Here is a 13,420-nt window from a genome sequence, read left to right on the forward strand (position 1 = left end):
TGGTATGAATTTCAGAAGAATTTGTTTGACTTTTGCGAAAGATCGCTTTTAGAGGGACTTTGCCATGGATTTGTGTCGTAGGAAACTTAGAAGTATTGGTCCATTTTAATTAACATTTGCTATTTTAGAGCACCAAAACTGTTTAAAAGCGCATTTGGCTGCGGATCGTTCAAGATCTTCAAATGAAAATGGTTTGCAATTTGAAAACGTTTTCAAGTTGTTTCCGCGCGCCTTCACAAAAAAAATCGTGTTACTGAGCTCGTAACATCGGGAGTGCAAAAAGTTGCTCAAAAGGAAAAATAAAAACACGTGCGCCTTGGCAAAGGTAAATGAAATAAATCGAGTACTCTGCGAGAATTCTGTGAGTGCCGCTATACTACTTTGTTCACCAAGTAACTTAATCGGTGATCATAAGTGAACGTGCAATTCGATGTATGTTATTAACCTGTCCAATGGGAATACTCTTTAGCTTGCTTTGCATAAATGCAACTTGACGTTTGACTTCTATAAGGTGCAGCGGCCTAATGAGTGGTCTGCTAGACTCCGGATCGAGCCCTTGCCGGGGTCACCGTGTCGTGTTTTTGGGCAAGACACTTACATTCTCTCACAGTGCCTCTCTTCACCCAGGTGTATAAGTAATAAGTTTATTGTCGGGATGAAACTCCTATGCACTAGGATCCCATCCATGGGAGAGTGGAATACTCCTAGTCGCCTCATGATACTGAAACCGAAGAGACGTAAGCGTCGGCAAAATAGACCACTTATCTCGTACGCAGATTTACCTTTGACTTAAAAATAGTATTAGAAACGTCGTTGCGTTGTTTTGCGTAAATCAGTTTTGTACTTTAGCTGAGCTATGATTGTTATTTTCAGCGATGGGTCAGGACCTAACTATGAGATTTCCCGTGATGTTGGTCTCGCCGTATGTGAAGCATTTGTGGAGGCCGACAATGTATGCGTGTGTGTACATCTGTTTGAGAGTGGCTTACTTGTACCTTTTTAGTTGATGTTAAATCAAGTGTTACAGTTTTAATGTTTTTCTTTTCCAGGGAAACTTTGACAAGGCTGTGGAGATATTAAAACCTCTGCGCTACAAAGTAGAACTTTTGGGTGGAAGTAGAGCTCAGGTAAGGAATGAAAACATGTCCCGTTTATATGAGTAACTGTAAAATCGCCTAAAAATTAGTAACCTTTTGTTTAGGCGTAATAGTTTTTTGTCTTAAACTCTCAGGTGTGAAGTAAGTAATACCGTATTCGTAGTTATCAAAAGGAAACCAAAGTTCTCCCATATGAAACAGAGAGCAAGCTCTAACCCTGACTTAACAACAACAACAGCAACAAGAAATGCTTTATTAATATTACCGAGTGGAAATTATCAAGAAACCAAGTGTGTAAGCTAAAGACACCTGGCACAAGATTTTACTGACCATTGTTTTCTAAGTAATGTGCAATTACGTTTTCAGATATGACGGAAGCCGCATTTTTTTAGGATGTTTAAATACAAACTCTGTTTAACGTTTTTTGACGTTTTTCTTCCTTTCTTTAATCGGGTTGGAAAGACCCCTTAGAAAGGTACCCGGCCTGGTCGCAGATTGTTGATGTAAAAAAAAAAAAATGTCATGGCACTTAAACAAAGGAAACAGAAATTTCAAATAAACATAACGCGACAAAAAAAAAAATCCTAACTGGCGACAGGGAGATCAGTTGGCTTTTACAAAGCATGATCGGTGATCAGAAGTTAAACTCAGGACGACCGAGAACAAATCCAGATCCAGATTTCAAAACCAGCGCCATAAACTACTCGGCCACGCTGTTTTTGATTTAATGTCAAGTTTTTATTTATTCTCCAGCGTGATGTGTACGAACTGTTTTTGATCAATGCTGCCATGCAGTCGCAACGTAAAGAAGACCATCAATTTGTCAGGTAATGATTTATTCTTGTTTCCTTCTCCGCAACTATAATAAGAGTTTACCCAAATATATGATGGATGTGAGTAGCGAAACGGAACGATGCAGATGAGTTCCAAGAACACAAATATCAACTTCGCAAACTAAAACGAGTTTAAAACAACTGAAAAAAAGCGCAGCTTTAATGCTTAGAGACTACACTAGCCTTGAAAGGACTCAGATCTTAGACCTTCATAATCGCGATAAATAAACCTTATCCTGCAAGCTATTTACTGCAAGCTAACGATAAACAGAAGATTACGGTTCCAGAAATCCACTGATCTGACCTGATCTGATCTGATCTGACACATTTTATAGAAATTTCATTTAGCCTTTTTCCATTTTTCAGATGTCTCATTGCTGAGAGAAAAGCCAAAAAATATAAAGCACCTATGACGGACAGATTGATGGCCAAAGCTCTTGCTCTTCAAGTCGATTAGAATGTACATGGTTGCCCCAACATCCAATGTTGATTTCTAGCTGACTTTCAATGCAGTTGCAGCTTAGCAATATCAAAAATAACGTGAATAGGGTACCTAAAATATATATTATGCATGATCGTACAATATAAAAATTTGTGATAGTTTACAGCAAGGCGCCCAAAAGTGTGACCACTTTTAATTTATTCACATTCTTTCGTGCAGATTTAATCCAATCAGAAGTCAACTGCAAGCTATCCACGACTTTTGATTGGATTAAAACTACACGAAAGAATATGAATAAATTAAAAGTGGTCACACTTTTGGGCGTCTTGGTGTAAAATGTTGCAACTGTTTCAAATCACACATCTAATTATTGATACATGGAAAACTGGTCCTTTTTAAGACGGAGTTACATCTCAAAGATGTGAATTCAAGTTTTGATGTTGTAATTGTATCATTCAGTGAAAATCACATTGATATAGGGAAAACTAGTCTTGTTGGGGGTGTTGTTACATCTCAAAGGTGTCAATTCAAGTTTTGATGTCATCAGAGCCTTGATAAAAACTAATTTTTAAAACTATTTTAAAGCAAAAACACTCTAAAGCAGTGTGGGTTCGGAGGAATCCCCTACTGGGTAGTAAGCTGGTAAGCTTTAATCAAAACCTTTAAATTATTCATTATTGTTAAGTTATAATGTTTATCTTTTTGTTGGCGGGGTGGCCTTATGGTTGATGGTTGAATGTTCCAGTCTCCGGATCGAGCGGTCTGGGTTCGAGCCCTGGCCGGGGTCACTGTGTTGTGTTCTTGGGCAAGACACTTTACTCTCACAGTGCCTCTCTCCACTCAGGTGTATAGATGGCTACCGGCGAATTTAATGCTGGGCTAACTGTGCGATGGACTAGCATTTTAGTAGATATTAAACCCAACTTTTATTCTGAAGGAAAAGTCGCGAGAATAGGACTTGCGTATGGCATTGTGGATGACGTGTGCAAGAACAGACGCGAAAAACCGAGAGAGATTGCGAAGACAGAAACTACCCGCTAAATTAACGTTTATTATTTTCCCACAAACAAAAGTACAGTAGTTACATCCATCTGTACGTGAAATACATTATAAAAACTGCGGTGTTGTAGTTAAGTTAGTTATCACATACTACACTTCAATCATCAGAGACTAATATAATATTTCCTTACGAAAGTAAAATAAAACTAGCACCATTCATAAGTTGTCGCTTGGCGTGATATTTGTGAACAGAACGGTACCTCTTAGCATCAAACCCACAAAGACCTACAAATATCTAATCAAAGATCTCTTCGAGATATCGACTTTTTTTGCATGAGGTTAGTATGAGTAGAAGGTTTATCCTGGGCATTGTTGTTCGAACATATCATGGCAGAATTCAAACGTCTTTCAGTTCAAGTATTTTTTATTTTGGCGTGGTAAATGCTGTATTTGTCAGTCGCGACGACTGGGTGCTTTGCAACTCATATACTTTGGCTTGGTTAAAAAAGGTTTCTTTGACGTTTGCCTTTAACATGTTCAATCGAAATAGTCGTTTCCTTTCGAGTTGGAAAGATTTCTACTGATATAATAACGCCTGATCGCAGGTTAGGTTACGCACGACAGAGTTACCTTTTGTCTCGTCACGCAATCTTAACCCCACACTGAGAAGTAAATTTTCGTTTGGATATTACCAAAAGCCGCTTCTCCTCGCGTTATTCTTTACCTTACAGCTACACATGCCATTTCTAACGACTACATTTCCAGCAAAACAGTTGCTGTTATTTTTCTAATTTCGATCGATGTATTTACTTCTGAACAGAAGAAACGTTTAACGTTTACTTACTACTTACACCGGAAGTAATTTCACAACAGGCTACAAAAACACTTATAAATATCACTTAAAGCTGATTTCCAGTCCGTACTGCGCAGACTCGGGGTTTGTTTACGTTTTTGTTTTGAATTCGTTGAAACGTTACACTTCGGTGACAGCATACATGACGTTTTTTAGTCCGCCATTACAGTTCGTTTCGTTCAAGAGTTTCCGATGAGCTGAAACGTCGGTTTGAAATAGCGTCAAGGTTCTTCTACTCGTTATATTTGTTCTGCAAGGATATCTGGCGTTAATAATGAAGAAAAAGGTAAGTTTGTCGCGGAATTTTTAGTTTTGCTTGTAAACATTCCCTTCGTGTGCGCTCACATAAACATTGCAGCCGAGATTGCGCAGTACGGACTGGAATTCATCTTTAACACATTTAATGATGTTGCAATTAGCGAAGCGCACTAATGACGTCACAGAATTTGACCCCCGGTGTGAGTCAAAATTCAAACAAACAAACCGCTCTCTGTAAGAGCAATGTATGGTTGGCGGGCACTTTGGAGGCATATTTAGCGATTGTTTCACAAAACCATGGCCAGATTGGCTCGGATTTCGAGAGAAAGCCTTACCTGTGCAACGTAGAAAGCTCAAACCATGGTTTGAAACAAAAGGTTTGTCAAACAGAGCGATTATTCAATTAATGTGTAAAATGTTTTACTCTCAGTTATTGAATGGATTATAAAGGCCCGATTTGCTGCCGGGATTTGCTGAAAGAAAACATTTATTTTTATGAGAAATGCAAAACGTTTACACTGTTCTTAGTGGCACATTTTCCAACACAACAGAGCTAACCTCAGATTTATGCCACCACAAAATTACACAAAGAAACGCTCGTCCGATCGGTCCCCTTGCCTGACCCGAATATTTTAAGAGGTCAATTTCGTTACACAATTGTCGCGGCAAATACTATTTAATATACACTGATCGAGCTCGGCAGCTGTAGCTGCAGTCCTGAAATAGTAATGGGGATAAATAACAGCTTTATTAAAATCAAACCCGCCGTCAATTCCATTAGAAAGGCGTTTGAATAGCATAATATTTTCGCCATCTATCTATCATGTGTCGAAACAGATCGGATGACCGGCGATCAGTGCCGTCAAATTCGGGAAGAATTCTGAATTTCTTGCAACCAACGATCTTTCCGGTGCCTAAATAAGGCAATCCTTCGCAATTATATAATTCGATAGTATTTCGCTATCCGCCGCTTAAATTTCTCAGCAGCCTGAATAATTTTGCACTGGGAATCAAGGTGTTATTGCCGGATCTTCGACTAATAAATTCAATTTTGGGCCATTTTTTGGATACCTTCAATCTGTTGTCACTTACTAAAGCAAAAATGTTTGGAATCTATCATTTTTCGAGCCTTTCGAGAATCTCGGCTTCACATTGTGTCGGTCCCCTCCATACAAAGCCTTTGCCCAAACTAAAATTGTTGTCCGACTCACGCGGGGGGGGGGGGGGGGGGTATCATGTGGCGAAATCTATTTTTAGCTTCGCTAGATGATGTTGCAATTCTAAATTGTGCAACTCAGCAGAAATAATCAATTGTCACGAAATGAGTTCCCTTTGGTTAACTATTAGCAACGTTTTAGTGTGTGAAAGACTTGTACGAATACAAATTTGCGTTGTTAATCGTTTTAGGTTAAATTAATATTAGCGCCTTAAGACTTGTACTAGTAAAAATTGCGTTCTTAATCGTTTTAAACTTCACTGCCTTCGAGCGCTGAGCCGCTTACATTCTTAATTGGTTATATGACGTAAGATTTGAGCTACTCACGTTTTTGATTCTTATATAATGTTTGTAAATTTGACAAGTCACGTTTTTTCTACAAGAACGGAAGTGCTGAAGCACAACTATAGAGTGACACTTTACAAGTCACGCGCTTTGATCACCAACAGCGGAAAGTATTCCCTTGAGAGGTAACAAGAATGCGATCCCTTCCGGTTCAGATTTGAGTCCACGTAAACGCTATTCTCCTACTGTTTTGCTTGTAAACAAGCAACGAAAGTCGAAAAAACGAGTCATTGACACAGTACAGTCAATACACTTTAAAACATCTGTGCATCGGATTCTCTTGTTATTGGAATGATTCATTGTACGTTTATATTGCAATGTTTCTCTTCTTTTTGGACTGCTTAACAAAATAGATTAGATTAATAAATTAAATTAAATAGACGAGGCAATACCCTAAAAGTAGCGCTGAAACGTAATGTTTAAGCAGGCATTGAGGATTCGGTCCTGAATACTGGCGGGTTACCGAAATAAAACTGTGACTTTTCTTTAAATTCCATTTACGTTTTTGTGCTTAATCTTGGTACGTGTAGCAGTACAGAAAGAGATGCATGCTTACGGTGTCCCATATAAATTTTCTAAAGATAGAGCATCAAGCTATTTTTTTAAACTGCACCTCTATCCGATTACTTGGTCACGAATGGAGTATGACTCGACTATCGAATTAATATCGCGCCTGCCAATGTCTACAAATTTGCGTTGTTAATCGTTTTAGGTTAAATTAATATTAGCGCCTTAAGACTTGTACTAGTAAAAATTGCGCCATCTATCTATCATGTGTCGAAACAGATCGGATGACCGGCGATCAGTGCCGTCAAATTCGGGAAGAATTCTGAATTTCTTGCAACCAACGATCTTTCCGGTGCCTAAATAAGGCAATCCTTCGCAATTATATAATTCGATAGTATTTCGCTATCCGCCGCTTAAATTTCTCAGCAGCCTGAATAATTTTGCACTGGGAATCAAGGTGTTATTGCCGGATCTTCGACTAATAAATTCAATTTTGGGCCATTTTTTGGATACCTTCAATCTGTTGTCACTTACTAAAGCAAAAATGTTTGGAATCTATCATTTTTCGAGCCTTTCGAGAATCTCGGCTTCACATTGTGTCGGTCCCCTCCATACAAAGCCTTTGCCCAAACTAAAATTGTTGTCCGACTCACGCGGGGGGGGGGGGGGGGGGTATCATGTGGCGAAATCTATTTTTAGCTTCGCTAGATGATGTTGCAATTCTAAATTGTGCAACTCAGCAGAAATAATCAATTGTCACGAAATGAGTTCCCTTTGGTTAACTATTAGCAACGTTTTAGTGTGTGAAAGACTTGTACGAATACAAATTTGCGTTGTTAATCGTTTTAGGTTAAATTAATATTAGCGCCTTAAGACTTGTACTAGTAAAAATTGCGTTCTTAATCGTTTTAAACTTCACTGCCTTCGAGCGCTGAGCCGCTTACATTCTTAATTGGTTATATGACGTAAGATTTGAGCTACTCACGTTTTTGATTCTTATATAATGTTTGTAAATTTGACAAGTCACGTTTTTTCTACAAGAACGGAAGTGCTGAAGCACAACTATAGAGTGACACTTTACAAGTCACGCGCTTTGATCACCAACAGCGGAAAGTATTCCCTTGAGAGGTAACAAGAATGCGATCCCTTCCGGTTCAGATTTGAGTCCACGTAAACGCTATTCTCCTACTGTTTTGCTTGTAAACAAGCAACGAAAGTCGAAAAAACGAGTCATTGACACAGTACAGTCAATACACTTTAAAACATCTGTGCATCGGATTCTCTTGTTATTGGAATGATTCATTGTACGTTTATATTGCAATGTTTCTCTTCTTTTTGGACTGCTTAACAAAATAGATTAGATTAATAAATTAAATTAAATAGACGAGGCAATACCCTAAAAGTAGCGCTGAAACGTAATGTTTAAGCAGGCATTGAGGATTCGGTCCTGAATACTGGCGGGTTACCGAAATAAAACTGTGACTTTTCTTTAAATTCCATTTACGTTTTTGTGCTTAATCTTGGTACGTGTAGCAGTACAGAAAGAGATGCATGCTTACGGTGTCCCATATAAATTTTCTAAAGATAGAGCATCAAGCTATTTTTTTAAACTGCACCTCTATCCGATTACTTGGTCACGAATGGAGTATGACTCGACTATCGAATTAATATCGCGCCTGCCAATGTCTACAAATTTGCGTTGTTAATCGTTTTAGGTTAAATTAATATTAGCGCCTTAAGACTTGTACTAGTAAAAATTGCGTTCTTAATCGTTTTAAACTTCACTGCCTTCGAGCGCTGAGCCGCTTACATTCTTAATTGGTTATGTGACGTAAGATTTGAGCTACTCACGTTTTTGATTCTTATATAATGTTGTAAATTTGACAAGTCACGTTTTTTTCTACAAGAACGGAAGTGCTGAAGCACAACTATAGAGTGACACTTACAAGTCACGCGCTTTGACCACCCACAGCGGAAAGTATTCCCTTGAGAGTTAACAAGAATGCGATCCCTTCCGGTTCAGATTTGAGTCCACTAAACGCTATTCTCCTCTTTTTTGCTTGTAAACAAGCAAAAAAAGTCGAAAAAAAGAAATGCAAATAAGCGCCTATCCCGATGCCCCTCCTTATTTCGCTGTGTTTAAACTTTCACCAAAAAATATCAATATAACTGTTGAGCTTTGTAATGAAATAAACTAAGTTTTCGTACCGTATTGTAAAATATTGAAAGGTGATTTAAGCAGCTTTTTTAGACTCCTCCACTGTTTAAGAAAATCGCCCCTAAATTGAGACTCAGTAGCACTGACCGAACAGAAAGCCGTTTGAAGAAAAGGGAACTGTTTTAGTGATGACGAGAAAAACGGAAACATCTGTGAATTTCCGTGCATTGTCGCCTTTTTTTGTAACACTAAAAAAGAGCCTTTGTCTTGTGCTGATATGTGCAGCAGAGATATATATATATATATATGTAATAAAAACAACGTCACAAGAGTAGCCGATTTTTCTCAAAAACGTTTCAGCTAAAACATTTCAACAATTTAATGGCAGTTTGTTCGATCAGTGGAAGTTTTTTAAAGCACTGTAAAACGCTTGCAAGTATTTAGCACTTATTTCGACGACCATTTTGAATCCCAGTTTGTGTGAAGTATACATGTAACGTAAACAAACATGATTTCATAATAAATACATACTGTAACCCGTGACATATTCCTAACGATACCATTCCCATTCTTGTCTTCAACAAAGCTACAGTGAATAAAAATTTTGTTGAACACAAACCGAGATTGAATCTTCACCCGCTACTTTTGCTTCATGAGAGTACATGCCTTACGTTTTTTTGTGTACAGTCAACTTCACTGTCATCGAAGTAAGAGTTCGTTTAAGAGCTGTTTTAGTGAATCTCCCGTAAATTAAAGTACTTCATGCTACTACTTTAAGGCTGGTTCTCATATGATCGCCCCGATCGTCTCTGTCGCTTCTGTCGTTTGCAAAGTCTGAGGTGATTGGAGCAAGCAAACCTTTTGAAGCGACAGAAGCGACAGAGACGATCGGGACGATCATATGAGAACCAGGCTTAATGCCTGTAATGGTGATAGCTCGTAGAAGCGATGTTGTTTTTACTAAATCCAATAATTTGGGCCAATTCGCAGCGACTTCACCTGCCTCATGCCTCAATGCAGAGTTGACAGTAATACGTCTTAATTCAATAACGTCGACATAAATAGTTTATTTCTCAAAAAATATCATAGATTACTATTCTATTTCTCATTGTACTTATAATAGCACATACCAAGAAATATATATTTCCCCGCAGTTAACATGATTTTAAAACTTACTTAATTATATTTAGGTTATAAGGTAATGCAGAAAAACAACAACTAATGAGCGACCATATCTATAATAGAAAACCCAACTCTTTTCCATCATGGTATTTATTCTACCATTCGAGCCAGTTGAATTGTTTTGAGAGTTTTTTGGGAGTAAAAACAACCTACAGGTTTTGGAAAGAGCAAGTTTCATTACAGACTATATCTTTTTGGGGGAAAGCGAAGCACTTTGCCAAGTCAAAAAGTAAACTTAGCAAATGAACCATGCATGGCTAATGTATTTTGCTTTCGTTAAGGGACTTATAAAATAGTCTCGGAAAATCAACATTTGTTGTCACTTTAAAGGAAAATCCCACGACGTTTTTGTTCTCCAGTTTGGTTTGGGATAATGAAAAAAGGAACGTTTCTCTTATTAGGCAGATAACTTAATAATTTTCACAAGGCCAACATCATTAGAGTTACCACCAGTCACACCAGAACATCCCTGACCACTACAATACGAACCCCCTCCCCCTCCGGCTTGGTATGTTTCAATACCGCTGCCTCCCCCAGAGTACCCTCCACCTCCACCTGATGCACCATTATCTTCCGATCCCCCTCCCCCACCACCAAACCCTCCCACTGCACCCGGAGCGGGTCCCCCGTTATTCCCACTGTTCATGCTGCCGGCACGACCTCCAGTCCAGCCTTGAGCACGTGACCCGCCTCTCTCTCCATGGCTAGAGCCTGCTCTGGCACACCCTTGAGCATACCAACCCGCACCCACTCCCCCATGGTAGCTAGCACCTGCACTGTTACATTGACCTGGCTGTCCCCCAGTACCTCCCGCCCGAACGTAAGATGATATTTTCCCCACGCTACTGGTACCACTTGATCCGGATTGACCATCCACACCGTTATACCCACTTGACGCACCCCCTCCCCCTCCGGCAGCTAACAAAAGCAAATTACTTGTGGTATAAACAAAACTCCCTCCCCCTCCCCCTGTCCCAGCATTGTCCTCTACAGACAGTCCAAGCTGAGCTGCTGTCTGGGTTGTGCTTTGTCCTCCTTTCACCTCCACTGAGTTTCCTCCTCTTCGTCCCACCACAATATTCAGCACTGTTGCTTTAGTCAGTCTAAACTTGCCCTCAATGTACGCACCCTTGCCGCCATAGTAAGTTCCAGGATTGTATCCATAGTTGTATGAGTGAGTTCCTCCTCGGGCGCCCCAGGCTTTGATAAGATAACGAGCGTTTCTTGGAACGGTGAATGTCTGAATTGTGCCAAATCGTCCACTTCCACGTGTTGAAAATGTCCAAGATTCTATAAAAACATTGAAAGGGACCGTTCACTTTTTATGGGGTTAAGGAGTCTGGGGGATTTGATAAATGGTTTCTGTAATATATGATGACCCCCTCTTCATCGGAATTTTTTTCCTGAACCCCCTCCTTCTCCACCCACCTCGTAATCCAAAATTGTTGATATAAACCCTTTCCAAAAAAATGATAAAGTAAAATAATCTTATTAAGCTAAGCTTATCAGGTAAAATTGCAGTTCTTAGTGACAAATTATAGTAACAATAATATATCAAGCATCAAGTGCACTGATTGACTGTTTATTGATGTGATATGTTTTTTAATGTCACAAATAGCTGGTGTTTTTTAAATCGATGGTGCTCAGTACATTGCAACTACGAGACATGCTCGTGCGGGAAAAGTTATATTTTTACAGCTTAATTAAGGCACTCTGGCTTGTAGAAATTATGTACAGTTATAGATGCACTCTTCCATGCAAATTTAAATTTTTAGAACCCCAGAAGTGCAAATTTAAGCCAGCTCCCCCATTGAAGCTATATTTTTTGCCCTGCCCCCTGCCCTCTACACCATATCCCACCAGCACCCCCTCCCCCTTCCCAACCTTATAAAAAATGAACGGTTCCTTGATAGAAACCTAGAGGTTAAGGTTGTCTTTGCTGGAGCTATAACCTGGGATAGCGAGTCCTTTTTTAGAATTCCCTGGACTCTGGTTTAAATAAGCACGACAGAGAAGCCTAGGACAGTTTCCAGTGTTAAACAAATTGAGATTTTGATTCAATTTAAGAAAGAAATATACGAAATAAACTGCCGCCGTTTACTGTTCTCCAAGAAACGATAATTAAAATTGCCGAATTACGAACTGTACAAGTTTAAAGTCCAAAATCAGTATTCAGACCATTTTCTGTCTTTTTCTTCAATCTCAGCTGTACAAATACAGATGAAATAAGACATGCACGGTATATTGGAACAAACATTATATTACAGCTATGAGGGATGCTTATCCATTCATCTATATCAAATAAAACAAGACAAATTCGACCAAGGCAGAGCAAACTTTAAACAAACTGTTATCAGTACCCCAAATTTTTTAAAATGGAAGTTTGCAATGATCTGATTTGTGTATAGTCATCTGACCATAAACGTACCAGGAAAAATGTAGTTTAAAATCAAAGGGCTCTTTGTGCCAGCTTATTCATGTAATGGTCAATTGTATTGTTTATTTACAATACAATACAATACAAAACATAACAAAGCTTTAGAAGCTTTTAGGCTTTTGCAAACACGCATTTTCCCAGTTTAAGGTAATTTAAGTTTTGCTTCAAAAATTAGCTGAAAAGATTATCAGCCGCATTAGGAACCAGTCACGCAAATCACGCAAATGCTGGTGCTTGTGAGAACCCTTTGCGTTTTAATAATTTCCCCGATTCCAAAAATGAACTCGAAAAGCGTGAATGACAAGCAAAAAATAATTCATTTCTCGCTAACAAAACTGGCTCCTGTTTGAATAACACGAGTAACATAAACATCAAGAATAAAATGTTTAATACACCACAGGCGTCCCAAACTCACGATTCGAGCAATCGATCGAATAAACGATTTATGTAAGCGTTTGAATGATTTATGCGAGCGTATGAATGATTTATGTAAGCATATGAGTGATTTAATTAAGCGCATCGAGTGGGACGTGACTGGGGTGTAGACAAAACGTGGACTCCCCTTTCTGGACCCTTTCTGGACCCCCTTCTGGACCCCTTTCTGGACCCTTTTCTGGATTAAAAATAATTAATATAAATATTAAACAGGGAACACGACTCACCTGTTCTTCGACCGGCGTGTTCGATTTCTTTCAGATAGTTCATTTCTAGTTGTTGTCGCGTAATTTAACTTCTGAATAAATTAATTTGGATTTGATATCGGCGGACATTAATTTTTTTTCAAGTAACTGTTAACATGGTTAAGGGCAAACGGGGGTGAAGTGTCCCACTTAATCATCCCCAGCATTCCATGTCAGTCGCTTTGGTCACGAAATGGAGGATGTGGGCCAAAGTGGTCGATCAATTCAAATTACAGTGAACGTATTATCAAATAGCGTTTCGTGACACTTACGACACGCGGCCTCAAACACTGAGGATTGTCTGCCTCTGCCTGTGGTCCAGTTGCGCGCGAAGAGGACGCGAGCGCGAGCTGTCGAAGCGTGGGGATATTGGTCAGCGGCAAATCCAATATGGCGGCTCGAAACAAAATGGC

At 39.1% G+C, this 13,420-nt stretch overlaps 1 protein-coding gene and 1 pseudogene across 2 annotated transcripts in view; one reads left to right on the forward strand and one right to left on the reverse strand.

Moving 5' to 3' along the window:
* The first annotated feature begins 856 nt into the window (after positions 1-856).
* Positions 857-3,655, forward strand: LOC144666602 (tetratricopeptide repeat protein 38-like). The gene is made up of 4 exons (XM_078528007.1): positions 857-952; positions 1,050-1,127; positions 1,851-1,924; positions 2,297-3,655. The coding sequence occupies exons 1-4, from the start codon at positions 857-859 to the stop codon at positions 2,385-2,387; spliced, it is 339 nt and encodes a 112-aa protein (XP_078384133.1). The 3' UTR covers positions 2,388-3,655.
* Positions 3,656-8,434: 4,779 nt separating this feature from the next.
* Positions 8,435-13,420, reverse strand: part of LOC144666227 (uncharacterized) — a 121,709-nt pseudogene continuing 116,723 nt past the window's right edge. The window contains exon 16 of the transcript XR_013573145.1: positions 8,435-11,180. The product of XR_013573145.1 is annotated as an uncharacterized LOC144666227 (transcript). The remainder of the gene's footprint in view (positions 11,181-13,420) is intronic.

Source organism: Oculina patagonica, chromosome 9, assembly GCF_052425735.1.
Source record: "Oculina patagonica isolate OP01 chromosome 9, crgOcupat, whole genome shotgun sequence".
NCBI classification, from domain to species: domain Eukaryota; kingdom Metazoa; phylum Cnidaria; class Anthozoa; order Scleractinia; family Oculinidae; genus Oculina; species Oculina patagonica.